A 14,428-nucleotide genomic window follows, 5' to 3' on the forward strand; every position below is an offset into this window, starting at 1 on the left:
TAACTTTGAAAGAACCTTGACAGAACATTTGCCAAAATTCTGAGAATTTTCTCTTAGTTGCAGAAGCGTACTGTTATTAAAATTAGCTATATTCCTTGGTCAAATAACGGTCTTTTATTATTATTAATAAAAAAAAAATCTTGAAAATTGTTACATTTTATCATATTGCAGTTTCAGCCATTTAATAAAAGTAACTGAGGTGTATTTGTGTCGTGCCAACATCACACTTCGTGGCCAAATAAATGACCATTTGCTTTAATCTAAAATATGAGTCTAAGAATATTCCTTATTATGACTTGAAGTGTAAATACTTTATTTTTTAAGCCAAAATCTTCAGCAGCATCTGCAATCTACAAGAGTGAACATTTTCATTCCTCCTCACAGCTGTGTCCCTTAGGCTCCAACAGCGGCGCTCCATCAGTCAAAGAAACTGAACACCTTCAACTGTAAGTTCACGGCTAAATTACTGCTAATCTCATTCATTCAGTGAGTCTAATAGCAGTACAACCACTTAAACCAAGGTCAGGGCCTTCAGGAAGAACAGTATGCTAATAGCACTGTATTCAGCCTTTTTGTGTGTGATGAAAGCAAACTGAAAGCATGACAGAGTGAGGGATGATGGGAAAGCTGTAAGGCTAGGAGGGCTGTTGAATGGTGGAGGGAACGGCTGACAGCTGCGAGAGCCTGTTCATGAGCATTACATCATCTCAGGACTTGAAAAGCTGATAGTGATGACCCTGCGGTGTGTTTTTATGTGCATGTAGTGGGTTGCATTTGGGTTTTGGAGTCAGACTTACAAAATAGTCTCTTCAAGCAAAGGCCATAATCAATTACATCATTGAGAGTTACCAAAAATATTCAATTTCTTGTTTACTCTTGATAAAACTAATGGAATGCAATGCGTCTTTGGACTAAAACTAAGTACTTGTGAATGAATCATATGGGGTCAGGTTAGACAAGTTGTTAAATGTCCTTTTGTTTCTTATTAACAACTTTTGTATTATGAATAACTAGATTTTTACATTTTGACCATGCAAAGCTCATAGACACAATGCCAGGCTATTGTTATGCAGTTATTATCATTTGTTGACTCGTGTTGCCAAAGTAGTGGAAAAAATATTTAACCCATATTGAGATGGAACGACCAAATCATCTCCTGTGTATTCTGATTATTGATTGGTTTTCTGGTTTTTAGATATACCTGGGTCCCTACTTCAATGTACATCTATGAGATGGTTTTATCAATTTTACTGTCCATCCACCAAAAAATTGGATCATTTATTTCAGATGTTCTGATGTATAAAGTAAAAATGTCATCCACCGTTAAAAGTAAAGGTTCTTTGGCATTGATGGTTTCATGAGGAACCTTTAAGATCCATGGAACCTTGCCACTGCACTAAAGATTCTATACAGTGGAAAAAGTTCTTTAGATTATTAAAATGTTCTTCACACTAAGAAAAAAATGGCTCTTCCCTTAAAGGTTCTTTAGGGAACCAAAAATAGTGGTTCTGTGGCATCGCTATGAAAACTACCTCTGAAAGCTTTATTGTTAAGTGTGTACAGTAAAACAAAATTAGCAAAATTAGAAAAACCTCTTGCATTTAGCTAATTTTAGAAAACCTGACTATCACTGGACAAACCAAATATAGTTGAGAGAATCACAAACTGGTAAATAAACCCCCTTAACACTTCAGATAATAAGATTAGTCTTAAAGCAGAAGGATCTGCCAGTGTTTAAGGCAAAGAGTTAGCCGATGCAAGAGGAACCAATTTAAAACATGTGATGTAATGACAGTTTTCCGGAAGCATATCAAGCTAACAGCTTTAAAGGTCTGTCAGCTGACATCATGCATCCAAAACGAGGGGGGAAAATACACACTCGATAAAACTGTTAAGATAAAATGACTAATCAAATATGAGTGAGCCAGAAGCTCCTCTCAGACAAGCCTTAAACACCAGATGCTCTGAGAATTAACCCATGTAATTCAGAGAGGCTTGAGTGGTCTGGTAAACTAAGGGTAACTTGCAGCCCCCGCTGAGCTAAGAAGCCTCTGGTATACACCACACAATAGTTTGGGGTTTCTATAAATAACCATTCAGGCTGGAGGGCTAATCTTATCGTGATTGCAGAGGTCAATATAATAGAGCAGGAAAATGTTTGGCAACAGCAGGAAGTGTCTGTGCATGTCAGTCTGTGAAAGAAGCAGTACTGAATGACCAAGGCACCCAAGAATTGGATTGGAATTTGTTTTAATAAAATTCCTAGCTGATTTTTAAAGTCTAAAAAAAACCTTTACTGGACTTTTCACTATGCATGCTTTGGTTTATTTAGGAACAGAATAGATTAAATATTCCAATGAAGTCCAGTCAGCAACCATGCACCTTTCCATCAGATATGTAAAATGCATGTAAAAATATTGTAATTTATGAATTTAATTAAGAACAGGCCACTTCTGGTCTGATTCTCAACTAATTGAAAATCCCTAATATGCAAATGATCTAAAATTTATTATAATGAACTATACTGCCAGTTTAAATAATGAGCTGAGGGATTGTTTCTATGACTCCAGCGGACAAATAGATCACACAGAAAGATGCACTGCAGTAAACAATAAGTAAAAATGTCTGTTTAACATTTCTACAGGTATAAACTATGATCAGAGAGTGCTTATGCTACAAATGATGGTATACAGTATTGTTCAAAATAATAGCAGTACAATGTGACTAACCAGAATAATCAAGGTTTTTAGTATATTTTTTATTGCTACATGGAAAACAAATTACCAGTAGGTTCAGTAGATTGTCAGAAAACAAACAAGACCCAGCATTCATGATATGCACGCTCTTAAGGCTGTGCAATTGGGCAATTAGTTGAATTAGTTGAAAGGGGTGTGTTCAAAAAAATAGCAGTGTGGCATTCAATCACTGAGGTCATCAATCATTTGTTCAATTTAAAAAGCAATGATATTCCAAACATGAATACAGTTGCATCAAGTCGAACAAATTCATGCTCGTTCGCCTTTATTGCATTATTGTTATTTGGATGAAATTAATTAACATCTCATACGAGTCAGAAGAGAAAGCAAACTTACGGAGACGTAGCCGGATGCCAAGCCAGCTTCTGGGAGGTGATTTGTGAAGAACTGGATGCATAATCCACTTGTTGGGAACCATGTTGTCTGCTTTTACTCTGTGTCCCCTGGGTGGAGATCCACACTATAACAGCTGGCGGAGGGGTCACCAGCGGTCAGATAGCACTCCTGGCATGATGATTGGAGAATGAACACTGCTTTCACTGCCAGGGGCATAGATCCCAGCTGGGACACATCCCACAGATTTAAGTAAGCATCATTTTGCCAAAGTTACATCCAGAGTATTTATATCTTTAAACAAACTAGGTTAATTTGAAAACATACAAAACACAAATACTGTTAAAATTATAAATAAAAATACAAAATGTTGCTAAATATCATTAAAAGTGGTTCATTGGCTCTTAATCATAGGGGAACCACTTTAAGTGCTATATAGCACCCTTTTTTGAAAAGATGTTATAAGGCACCTTTGTCAAATGGTGCTAGGAAGAACCATAAGAAGGATCTCTCATATGTTTAATATGAATGGGAATTTACTACAATGGCAAAAGCTGTTCTGAATCACTTTTATGCTTTTCTGAGGTCAAAAAGTCTTGTGTGGGTGCCCTGAACATTTCCTTTTGGGGGAGGGGGGGGGTCATGGGGCAAAAAGGTTGAAAACCACTTTATCTTCAGGAAATACACTGTACTTTAATATTGTTTTTAATCCTTTCCTTTGCTTAACTAAGAGAGAGTTTGAGAACCTCTGAAGAACCTGTGTGTGTGTATTGGTCTATATACTGTATGTGATGCTAAGTTCATTCTCTCCGGGTCTATAATGTTTTTCAGAAAGATATTAAAATAATAATAATAATAATAAAAAACATAATGCTGACATATTTTGTTTGGCTTAAAGTTAAAAACATTAACATGGGTAAACTGCCCAGGTATTGTATGGAAAAAAATTAAATGATAATTTAAAAAAACTTGACAAAATCTTTCATAATTGCTTTTCATTTCATTGTAAAATATCACTTGAGAAACATTTTAACTTCTATAAAAAAAAATGATTAAGTTGTCAAGCACACACGTTTTAAATATGCAATGAAAGTAGTAATTTTTTATGAGAATTTTACACCACTTGACTTTTTGGAGTCTAACTTTTGTTAAAAATGGTATAAACAATGCGAAAATGAAACCAACATAAACTACATGTCTAAGACTTTGCCACATTTTAAACTAGATTCGTTTTTAATTTTTATTTCAACAAATCCTAATGTCACTGATCCACATTTTACTAGGAATGCATGCACATATTAAATGCAGAGCCAGGCTGCACATTTGAAACAGGCCTGATTGGCTGCATCTCCTTTGATCTCACAGTATTCTGTTGCATTGAAATTTCAATGGCTCGGTAAACGTGCATGCTGCTTACTTTTGCATCTCAGAGATTAACAAAACGAACTACAACATGACCAATGCACGTATTAGATCCAGCGATCGCATTCGATTCTGTGGTGTTTCTAATAATCTATCTCGAAACTCACTCTAACCTGTTGCATTGTAAAGCTTCATCATCGACCCGCGGAGCCAAAATAAACTCATCCATTCAGCAGCAGCAGGACTTTAAATTCACTCCAATATCGCTTTCATCCCCTCAGAGGGGTGTTGAATCTACTGCACCGCCGCTGTCTTCTGTAAATCCATGCTTGGTGGGACAGGACTGGCGATTAGCAGCGTGAAAGTTTCTTGCCGCTTTGTCTGGGCTGCTCCCTCTGCTCTGTTTCAGCCGTGGACAGCGTTTTCCATTCATACAAACCTCCTTTAGTCAAGAGATCCCGCTGCACTACCTGCGTTCAGCCGCTAGAGGCGCCAAAGAGACACTGGTGCACAATTTCTCATTCTTATTCAATTTTTTTAATGCACCTTTTAGTTATTAAATGGAATATTTTATGTCTATGTTATAGACACAAATGTGGCACGTTTACAAAATTATGCGGCTCTTTTTTAGGAATCCATTTCCACACTCTAAAATTGCTTTCATAACATTGCTTTTCCCATCAGCGGTAGTAGTACAGAATTTAATGTGCAGGCTTGTCTGAATACTTGTGAAAATTTGGCGCCACCTGCTGTTCATCATGTGCATCTGCAAATAACCGCTTAAGTTCCACTCGTGCATTTAGGTGTATTTTAATGACATTATTTATTTTAAGAGGTGATGAAGCTGGTTGGTAGAGAGAGAGAGTTGAGCTGTGAATTGGATTATTTTTATTTATTCATTTTTATTCAGTTTGCAGCCTGGTGGTAGCTTACTAGTCCTTGATGGTGTGGTAACTGTTACATACAAAATCATGGGTAAATCAAAAAGAGGCCTAATACTCTCAAGATGTATTACTCACGTGAACACAATGTGAATCACTGCAAACAGTTTACAAGTATTCTCTAGCTTTGACTGAAGCCCTCTGCTGGGAAATCCACATGATGCTGTTTAACGTAACAGAGATCAAAATGTGTTTCCACTCTTCGAAGAACAGGAAACTGAAGGCTGTTCAGTGATCTGCTCACTGCACATTTCGGAGGGAGCGAAGGCCAGTGCTAGTTATAGTGAAATAAGGAGCTATCAGCATGAAAGTGTTGTATTTCTTTACAGTTTTATTTCTGATGTCTAATATATCAACATCCTCATCGGATTTGAGTTGGCTAAATGATGTCTTGAATATTCTGGGTTAAAAAAAATGGTTCAGCATTTGTAAAATACATTACATTACATATTTAGATACAGATTATCTGTCTTTTGATTCTAAATGTGAGTAAAAGCTGAAATGCATTTATCATATTTATGTTTATAAGCTGTTTCATTTGCACATCTACCAGTAACAAACAACATGATATCTCGAAACATCTTCAGTGAAAAGACTTATATAGTGTTATTTTTAAAAATGGTTTCTTAAAATATTACATTTGATTTTTTCCTTTAACATGCACATACATGGTTAAAAATGTTTTAACAGGGACCTATTTTCAGTTTAAGGAGCTGTGAGTAGAAACAAAACAGGGATGCATTGTTTTTTTTTCTAATTATTACTGTTTTCTAAAAAGAAACCATGAGAAGTTGAATGATACTTGACACACAAGTCAGGAGAATGTGGAAGAACCTGGCTTCATAAAGCCTCACCCTATCTTGACTAATTAAAATGTGACTGTCATATTTAATTTGTGGAACTTTATAAAATTATATTGTGCAATGCCACTTCCTCTTCACAGTAAAACAGCATAAAAGGCTAGTAAACCAGAGAAGAGTTGAATGACAAAAACAGCACATAAAGAATACACAAAATACAGAACAAAAAGATTTTTCATAAACAGTTCATACACAATGTGAGCTCAATGTTGTGATGATCAGGTGTGCTATGCCCAACCCCTCATATTTGGAAGATGGATCATTCCATAAGAGGGTCCATCACAAACACCTGGCTTCCTTATAGTTGCATCCTTTAAAATTAGCCATTCTGCTACTCTTTTGGCGTCCCCTTTTAATTCACTTTGTTTGCGTTTGTCATTCTTATCTTTCCCTTTGTTACATTTGTATCAGGCCACTGTACAATCATGCACAGACTTTACATTACACCACTGACTTTACTAATGGTCATTGTTCACATTAGCACTCGTTTCTTTCTTTTCCTATTTTGTTAACATATCTTGAGTTCGATATCCGTGTGTGACCCTTTCTTGTTTTGGCCTTTTGGAGCAACACGTCATAACAAAATGGCTCATCCATAACACTTTTTTATATAATTTAAGGTTTCATAAAGTTCAATATTATTATCACCCAGGTTATAGTAAAAAGCGTAATGTGTAACTTATTAATGTAAAAAAAATACTGTAGTGGTCATGGCTACAGCAGATGAACATACTGAAAGCAAGGAAACCAGAAAAGCGTGTTTCTTTCACGTCATTGTCAGTAAATATGTAGACTAAGGGCTATAGATACAAGCTGTAGAGAGATAAGCATTTATCCAGTGTTACTCATCCTCGAAATCAAGACTGAAATATACCTGTATGATTTGCTTTCACAATGAAAGCACAGCATTTTGTAGTAGTTTTATTGCTGGTATCTAATATAACATTATCTTCAGGTTTTCTGGATGTGTTCGTGGCTGCTGCATCTGTGGTTTACACATATTTTGAACGGGATGACTTGCTGCCTTTTGATTCAAAACGTGAGTAAACCTGATAATTACATGTTCTGATGATTAATTTATGAGTTTATGGTTCAAATGTCAATTTTTTTTCCAAACGGATATATTATCGAATAACTTTCCAACAAGCACAACTACATTGTATTTTTTATTTTATAATTTGATTTAACTGTTAAAGGGATAAAGATAATGTAGAAAAGGGTAAAATGCATATATATTATGAAAAAGACAGTTTTCCAGTCCGCTCACTAATGCGATAAACTCCAAGACACGGACGGAAATGTTTACTCATCCTCACTCAGGCAGTTAAAGGGTTAGTTCACCCAAAAATCTAAATTATGTAATTAATAACTTACCCTCATGTCGTTCCAAACCCGTGAGATCTCCGTTTATCTTCAGAACACAGTTTAAGATATTTTAGATGTAGTCTGAGAGCTCTCAGTCCCTCCATTGAAGCTGTGTGTATGGTATAATGTCCATGTCCAGAAAGGTAAGAAAAACATCATCAAAGTAGTCCATGTGACATCAGAGGGTCAGTTAGAATATTTTGAAACATCGAAAATACATTTTGGTCCAAAAGTACCAAAAACTAAGACTTTATTCATCATTGTCTTCTCTTCCGTCTCTGTTGTGAAAGAGTTCAAAACAAAGCAGTTTGTGATATGCAGATCGCAAACAAATCATTCGATGTAACCGGATCTTCTTGAACCAGTTCACCAAATCCAACTGAATCGTTTTAAACGGTTTGAATCTCCAATAAGCAGTAATCCACAAATGACTTAAGCTTTTAACTTTTTTAATGTGGCTGACACTCCCTCTGAGTTCAAACAAACCAATATCCCGGAGTAATTCATTTACTCAAACAGTACACTGACTGAACTGCTGTGAGGAGAGAACTGAAGATGAACACTGAGCCGAGCCAGATAACGAACAATAGACTGACTCTTTCTAGAGTCAAGAACTGTTTCTGTCAGACGCGTCCGATTCGAGAACCGAGGAGCTGATGATACTGCGCATGTGTGATCCAGCGTGAAGCAGACCGACACACAGAGCGTCTGAACGGAACTGATTCTTTTGGTGATTGATTCTGAACTGATTCTATGCTAGTGTCATGAGCGCGGGTAAACCGAAGGCTTGAATCAAGGGCAATCATCGCAAATGACGCCATTACGTCGAGTGCAAAAGAACCGGTGAACCATTTTCTTCAACCGGTTTATTAAATCGAACTGTCCGAAAGAACTACTGGTGATCCGAACACCGAAGCAACCGGTTCTTCACTCATGAACGACTCAGTCTATTGTTCGTTATCTGGCTCGGCTCGGTGTTCATCTTCATGGTACACATGAAATTTGTGTATTTATTAGTCATTTAAACTAATGTCGCTCTATAGAGGGGGCATCCAAATTTCTTTTAATTTATTTATGCATTTTTTATTATTTATGCATTTAATGTTTGTCCAACTGGAACTTTTATTTTCTATGAGCTGTATATTTTAAGTACTTTTATGTAATCTGTGTTGATAAATTACATGCAATGAATGTAAAGAGCTAATGTCAGGTCTCTCAGTCTTGCTCCTGGACATAAAGTATTACGGCCTTCATTGCTCAGATAACGAAAGTCAATAGGATTTTTTGGGAAGGTAGTCTGACCAGTTATACAGCAACGCGAGTCTGAAGGTCTGAGCTGAATTTGGTGAAACAAAAATTCTAGTCAGTATCAATTACTCTCATAATAAATAATAATAATGTTCAAATATATGTTGGCTTTCTCAAGCCCAACAAAGAATACTAAGAAGAGAAACGTCATTAAGTTTAGTATGTAATAAAATGAATATTACTAATTTATTTCATAAATTCTACTTTATTAATTTTCACAATTATTTATTAATGTCACACACATATACCTAGTGCTTTTAGACTTAAAAGACAAGAGTAATAAATGTTACAGACATATTATCATGGAACTGTTCAGTCTATTATTGATTTTTATTTCCACTTCAATTTTATCTACAGAACTATTTGCACTGTAAAGTTTCAAAAGACCGAGCTGAAGGCGGAGCGATTCAATCCAATCAGATGCAAGCAGCGTTTCTATGGAATTACATTTGCTTCAATAAAAATGAATGAAACTTTATAAAAATGAACCATGACCATTTTTAAATTTAATATAATCTGATTACAAGTACTTAATTTTTGGAATCTGATTACGTAATCCATATTACGTGTAATCATTTACTATCCGGCATTGGATATACAGTATGTTGTCAAATAGTACTACATAAAGTGTTTAACAGCATTAATGAAAAAAGGGAGAGGGATAGAAATTAAATGAAACTCCAGACTTCATAATGAGACTTTATAATAATTCCCTTTCTTAATTACAGAATTGTTTACTGAATTTTTGTCCATTTTATTTATTTGTAATTGTATTGTGATAAAAATGACTGAATTGGCTGGTTTCACTTTTTTCAGCTTGCTACGCTCTGCTTAAACATAACAACACTGTTATTTGTCAACTTCACATATCTTTACATCTTTCAGGTTTGGAGGAAGATTTAAGAGAAAACTTCTTTGGACAGCACATTGCGTCTAATGTTATACAAAGAGCTGTGTCGTCATTTATGACTGACAGAAACCCAAATAAACCGCTGGTCCTCTCTTTCCATGGGACTACAGGAACTGGAAAAAATCATGCTGTCAAAATCATCGCAAGAAATGTGTATGAAAAAGGGGAAAACAGCAAGCATGTACACTTATTTATATCTGAGCATCATTTCCCACATGAAAAACAGTTACACTTGTACAGTGTAAGTAAGCCTAAGACTATAGTAATCACATTAATTGCTTCTTATTAACCATGGTCAGCTCTAGATTTAACCCTCTGGCCCTCTTCGGTCATTTTTGACCACGAAGACTATGAGTGTGACTCCTAAACGAAGAGGGCCAGAGGGTTAAGGTAGCTGGGGATAGTTGGGGATTTGGATCATTACAGTTTCAGTATTTAAATGTTATACAGTCATTATGCTGCTTCTAATCTGAAAGTATTTTTGCCCAGTATTTATTTATTAAAAATAACATTTTTGTCAAACGAGGTACGTTGAGTGTTGCTCATATCAGAAGTAATTTCTTCAAATGGGGTTTGCATGTTCTGCACTTTCAGGCACAGCTAAAGCAGCAGATTCATGAAAGTGTATCACGTTTTCCCCGCTCCATGTTTATATTTGATGGTATGGACAAAATGCAACCACAGCTGATCGATGCCATAAAACCTTTTCTAGACTACAATGCCCGTGTAGATGGAGTGTCATTCCACAAGGCAATCTTCATATTTCTGAGGTGATGCCCTCAAATCAGGGGGTTGTAATATGGATTTATTTAAATGTAGCTGTAGTCAACTTATTAACTACATAAAATTCAAACACAGTGGTAATGAATAACATTTCATGCTCCCAAAAAGTGTGCCACAACTGATGATAAGCTTGTTTGTTTATAGTAATTCAGGTGGGAATTTAATTAATGAAGTGACTCTGGATTTCTGGAGAGAAGGCATTCCTCGGGAAAACTTATGGATGGAAAGCAAGGAACTGGAGACTAAAATCTCTCAAAACATCTTCAATAATAAGAACAGTATGTAGACTATTGAATTGAGCATTGAAATAATTTACATTTCAAAATAAACAAAAGATAGATTTTAAAATATATATAACACAATACATTTTATTTACTTATAAATTCCTCATATATTATTTTCATTTTATATACTTTCAAAATATATTATGTGGCTGATCAATATGTGTTTTTCATAGGTTGTTTCTTAAATTATTGTATTTTATTTTGCTCAAACCTGAATATGTGTTTGCATTTACTCCATAAATAACTTGTCTCTTCTACAGGTGGATTTTCGTACTCTAGTATCAGAGATGAGCATCTGATTGATCATTATATTCCTTTCCTACCTTTGGAGATGAAGCATGTATGTCAATGTGTCCTGGTTGAGATGGCCCATATGAGCATCACCCAAGACTTCGATCTGGCAGATCAAGTGGCCGGAGACATGTCTTACTTCCCTAAAGAAGAGAGAGTATTTGCTGTTCATGGCTGCAGAACTATCAGACAGAAGTTGTCACGGTATTATGATTTTTTTAGCAGCAAGTTGTATAGCAAGTTGTCCAGTTAGGCACACAGTTGAACAGCAATGAACATACACTACTCCTTTGTTTTTATGAGTTACACTGATATCTGGACTATTCTGCTTTTTGAGAAGTTAAGATTGTCTCAGTATTAAACATTTTAATCTAGGCCTATGTGTACAGCCTGTATTTGGGTCAACATTCTTTAGTCCTACCAGATTTTGGAAGTACCTTGGACTTTTCCATCTGATACATCACTAGGGATACCGTGCAGTGTTTTCTGAAGGCCAAAAACACCATTAAAACTTTTATTAGTGTAACAAAATGCCATTGAATAGCTTACAAAGAGAGAGAGAGAGAGAGAGAGAGAGAGAGAGAGAGAGAGAGAGAGACTTTTGGCTTCTACAAACCCTTATTTTACACAAACAAACACACAAAAAAACATTATAATCTCATTCATAATAAACATCAAACATTATACTGTATATTCCTAATTGTTTGAAGACACTATAAGTTGCATTATCAATTTAAAATCAAACCACAAAACTCATTCATCATAACCAGAGAGAGAGAGAGCTCAATATAAAAACAATAAAAAAATGACCAAAACCCATTGGCACGTTTATTACACCATCACAAATAAAAAATTTAAGAAGGCACGTGGACAAGACAACATCAGCAATGAAATGGTCAAACACAGCAGCCCTTACATAATTCAGGCGCTTGCAAAATTCTTCCTGAGACCTGGTCAGAAGGTCTGATCACACATATAAAAAAGGAGATAAATTTGATCCCAGTAATTACATTATTATGTTGCATTTGTGTGAGCAGTAACCTAGTAAAGATTTTTTTTTTAATAAAAAATAGCCGCATAGTTACATTCCTTACAAGATTAAACATCGTAAATAAATCACAAATTGGCTTTTTACCAAAACAACATCCGATCACATCTATATCTCTCCACGCTCTAATTAACAAAAAATCTAAAGAAAAAAAAATATTTACGTTTTGTTGATTATTTTGTCGACTATATTCTATGTGAAAGAGATTTTTAATCTCAGTGTCTTTTTTGGTTAAATTTGGCATGATGATTTACTTTACAAATTATTACAAATTAGCATTGGTGGAAAAATATTCAATGTTATACTGTACAATCCATGTTTAAAAACAGTAAATGTGCGGTCCGGTCAGATTTGGGATTCTCAGGACTGTGTTCTTCCAGCATGGCTGTTGAGTGAGGAAGGGATGCGGTGTGAACCCAACCCTCTTTAACATCTACATCGATGTTAAACGAGCTGACAGTAGCTCTGGATCGTTCCGGCAGCATCCCAAGGCCTCACTCTGCATGACTCTGAAGTAAAATGCCTGCGAATGCTGAGATGTTAAGATGTGACACAGGACTTATTTTATTTCTTTATTCCAACTTCCAAGTGGTCTAGTCTACGTTAGTTATAAGTAAATTATGTTAAAACATGAATAAATTGTTCATTGTTGGCAAAAGGCAAAAGAGCTGTGTGCGTGCGCACATTTGAATAATGTCGGGCTGTAAACGGGTTCGGGCTTTAAAAAAGCTGTCAATCAAAGTGTACTTGTCGGGCTCGGGCCGAAACCTGTCGGGCTCGGGTCCTGTCGGGCCTAACTTTTAAGGCCCGATTACAGCTCTAATTTAATGTGCAGGCTTGTCTGAATACTTGTGAACATTTGGCTCCACCTGCTGTTCATCATGTGCATCTGCAAATAACTGCTTAAGCTCCACCCGTGCATTTAGGTGTATTTGGATGACATTATTTATTTTAAGAGGTGATGAAGCTGGTTGGTAGAGAGAGAGAGTTGAGCTGTGAATTGGATTATTTTTATTTATTCATTTTATTCAGTTTGCAGCCTGGTGGTAGCTTACTAGTCCTTGATGGTGTGGTAACTGTTACATATACAAAATCATAAACGGCTATATCAAAAAGAGGCCTACATGTTGAGAATACTCTCAAGATGTACTCACATGAACACAATGTGAATTTTACAATCATTGCAAACAGTTTACTTGTGTTCTCTAGCTTTGACTGAAGCCCTCTGCTGGGAAATCCACATTTAACGTAACAGAGATCAAAATGTGTTTCCACTCTTCGAAGAACAAGAAACTGAAGGCTGTTCACTGCCTTAGGCCAATCTGAGGGAGCGAAGGCCAGTGCTAGTTATAGTGAAATAAGGAGCTATCATGATGAAAGTGTTGTATTTCTTTACAGTTTTATTTCAGGTATCAACATCATCATCAGATTTGAGTTGGCTAAATGATGTCTTGAATATTCTGGGTTAAAAAAAATGGTTCAGCATTTGTAAAAGACATTGCATTACATATTTTGATACAGATTATCTGTCTTTTGATTCTAAATGTGAGTAAAAGCTGAAATGTATTATCATATTTATGTTTTATAAGTTGTTTTATTTGCACATCTACCTGTAACAAACATCATATCTCGAAACATCTTCAGTGAAAAGAGTTACAGTATATATAGTGTTATTTTTAAAAATGGTTTCTTAAAATATTACATTTGATTTTCCTTTAACATACTTTTTTTTTTTTTAACAGGAATCTATTTTCAGTTTAAGGAGCTGTGAGTAGAAACAAAACAGGGATGCATTGTTTTGTTTTGTTTTTTCTAATTATTACTTTTTTTCTAAAAAGAAACCATGAGAAGTTGAATGATACTTGACACACAATACAAGTCAGGAGAATGTGGAAGAACCTGGCTTCACAAAGCCTCACCCTGTCTTGACTAATTAAAATGTGACTGTCATATTTAATTTGTGGAACCTTAAAAAATTATATTGTGCAATGCCACTTCCTCTTCACAGTAAAACAGCATAAAAGGCTAGTGAACTCAGGAAGAGTTGCATGACAAAAACAGCACATAAAGAATACACAAAATACAGAACAAAAAGATTTTTCATAAACAGTTCATACACAATGTGAGCTCAATGTTGTGATGATCAGGTGTGCTATGCCCAACCCCTCATATTTGGAAGATGGATCA

At 35.6% G+C, this 14,428-nt stretch overlaps 2 protein-coding genes across 3 annotated transcripts in view; one reads left to right on the top strand and one right to left on the bottom strand.

Moving 5' to 3' along the window:
• The window catches only part of LOC127944609 (pleckstrin homology domain-containing family G member 5), a 60,195-nt gene extending 55,276 nt beyond the window's left edge, over positions 1-4,919 (bottom strand). The window contains exons 1-2 of one of the 2 annotated variants that reach the window (XM_052540661.1): positions 4,625-4,919; positions 3,093-3,260 (exon numbers count right to left, since the gene is read on the bottom strand). In XM_052540661.1, coding sequence (XP_052396621.1) covers positions 3,093-3,174 — 82 coding nt within the window. In that variant the 5' untranslated portion in view covers positions 3,175-3,260; positions 4,625-4,919. Of the gene's footprint in view, positions 1-3,092; positions 3,318-4,624 lie in introns of both variants that reach the window. The other variant, XM_052540662.1, reaches the window with a different exon arrangement.
• A 2,201-nt stretch (positions 4,920-7,120) lies between these two features.
• On the top strand, positions 7,121-11,489 carry LOC127944611 (torsin-1A-like). Its single transcript, XM_052540666.1, has 5 exons — positions 7,121-7,291; positions 9,811-10,076; positions 10,430-10,605; positions 10,763-10,896; positions 11,163-11,489. The coding sequence occupies exons 1-5, from the start codon at positions 7,147-7,149 to the stop codon at positions 11,444-11,446; spliced, it is 1,005 nt and encodes a 334-aa protein (XP_052396626.1). The 5' UTR covers positions 7,121-7,146; the 3' UTR covers positions 11,447-11,489.
• The last annotated feature ends 2,939 nt before the right edge of the window (positions 11,490-14,428 follow it).

This window comes from Carassius gibelio, chromosome A23 (assembly GCF_023724105.1).
Source record: "Carassius gibelio isolate Cgi1373 ecotype wild population from Czech Republic chromosome A23, carGib1.2-hapl.c, whole genome shotgun sequence".
Taxonomy (NCBI): domain Eukaryota; kingdom Metazoa; phylum Chordata; class Actinopteri; order Cypriniformes; family Cyprinidae; genus Carassius; species Carassius gibelio.

Excerpts from the sequence above, each read along its gene's own strand:
- LOC127944611 (XM_052540666.1), top strand. The coding sequence starts at position 7,147 with ATGAAAGCACAGCATTTTGTAGTAGTTTTATTGCTGGTATCTAATATA. Across the intron at positions 7,292-9,810 it reads GCTGCCTTTTGATTCAAAAC|GTTTGGAGGAAGATTTAAGA; the intron begins GTGAGTAAACCT and ends TACATCTTTCAG. Across the intron at positions 10,077-10,429 it reads AACAGTTACACTTGTACAGT|GCACAGCTAAAGCAGCAGAT; the intron begins GTAAGTAAGCCT and ends CTGCACTTTCAG.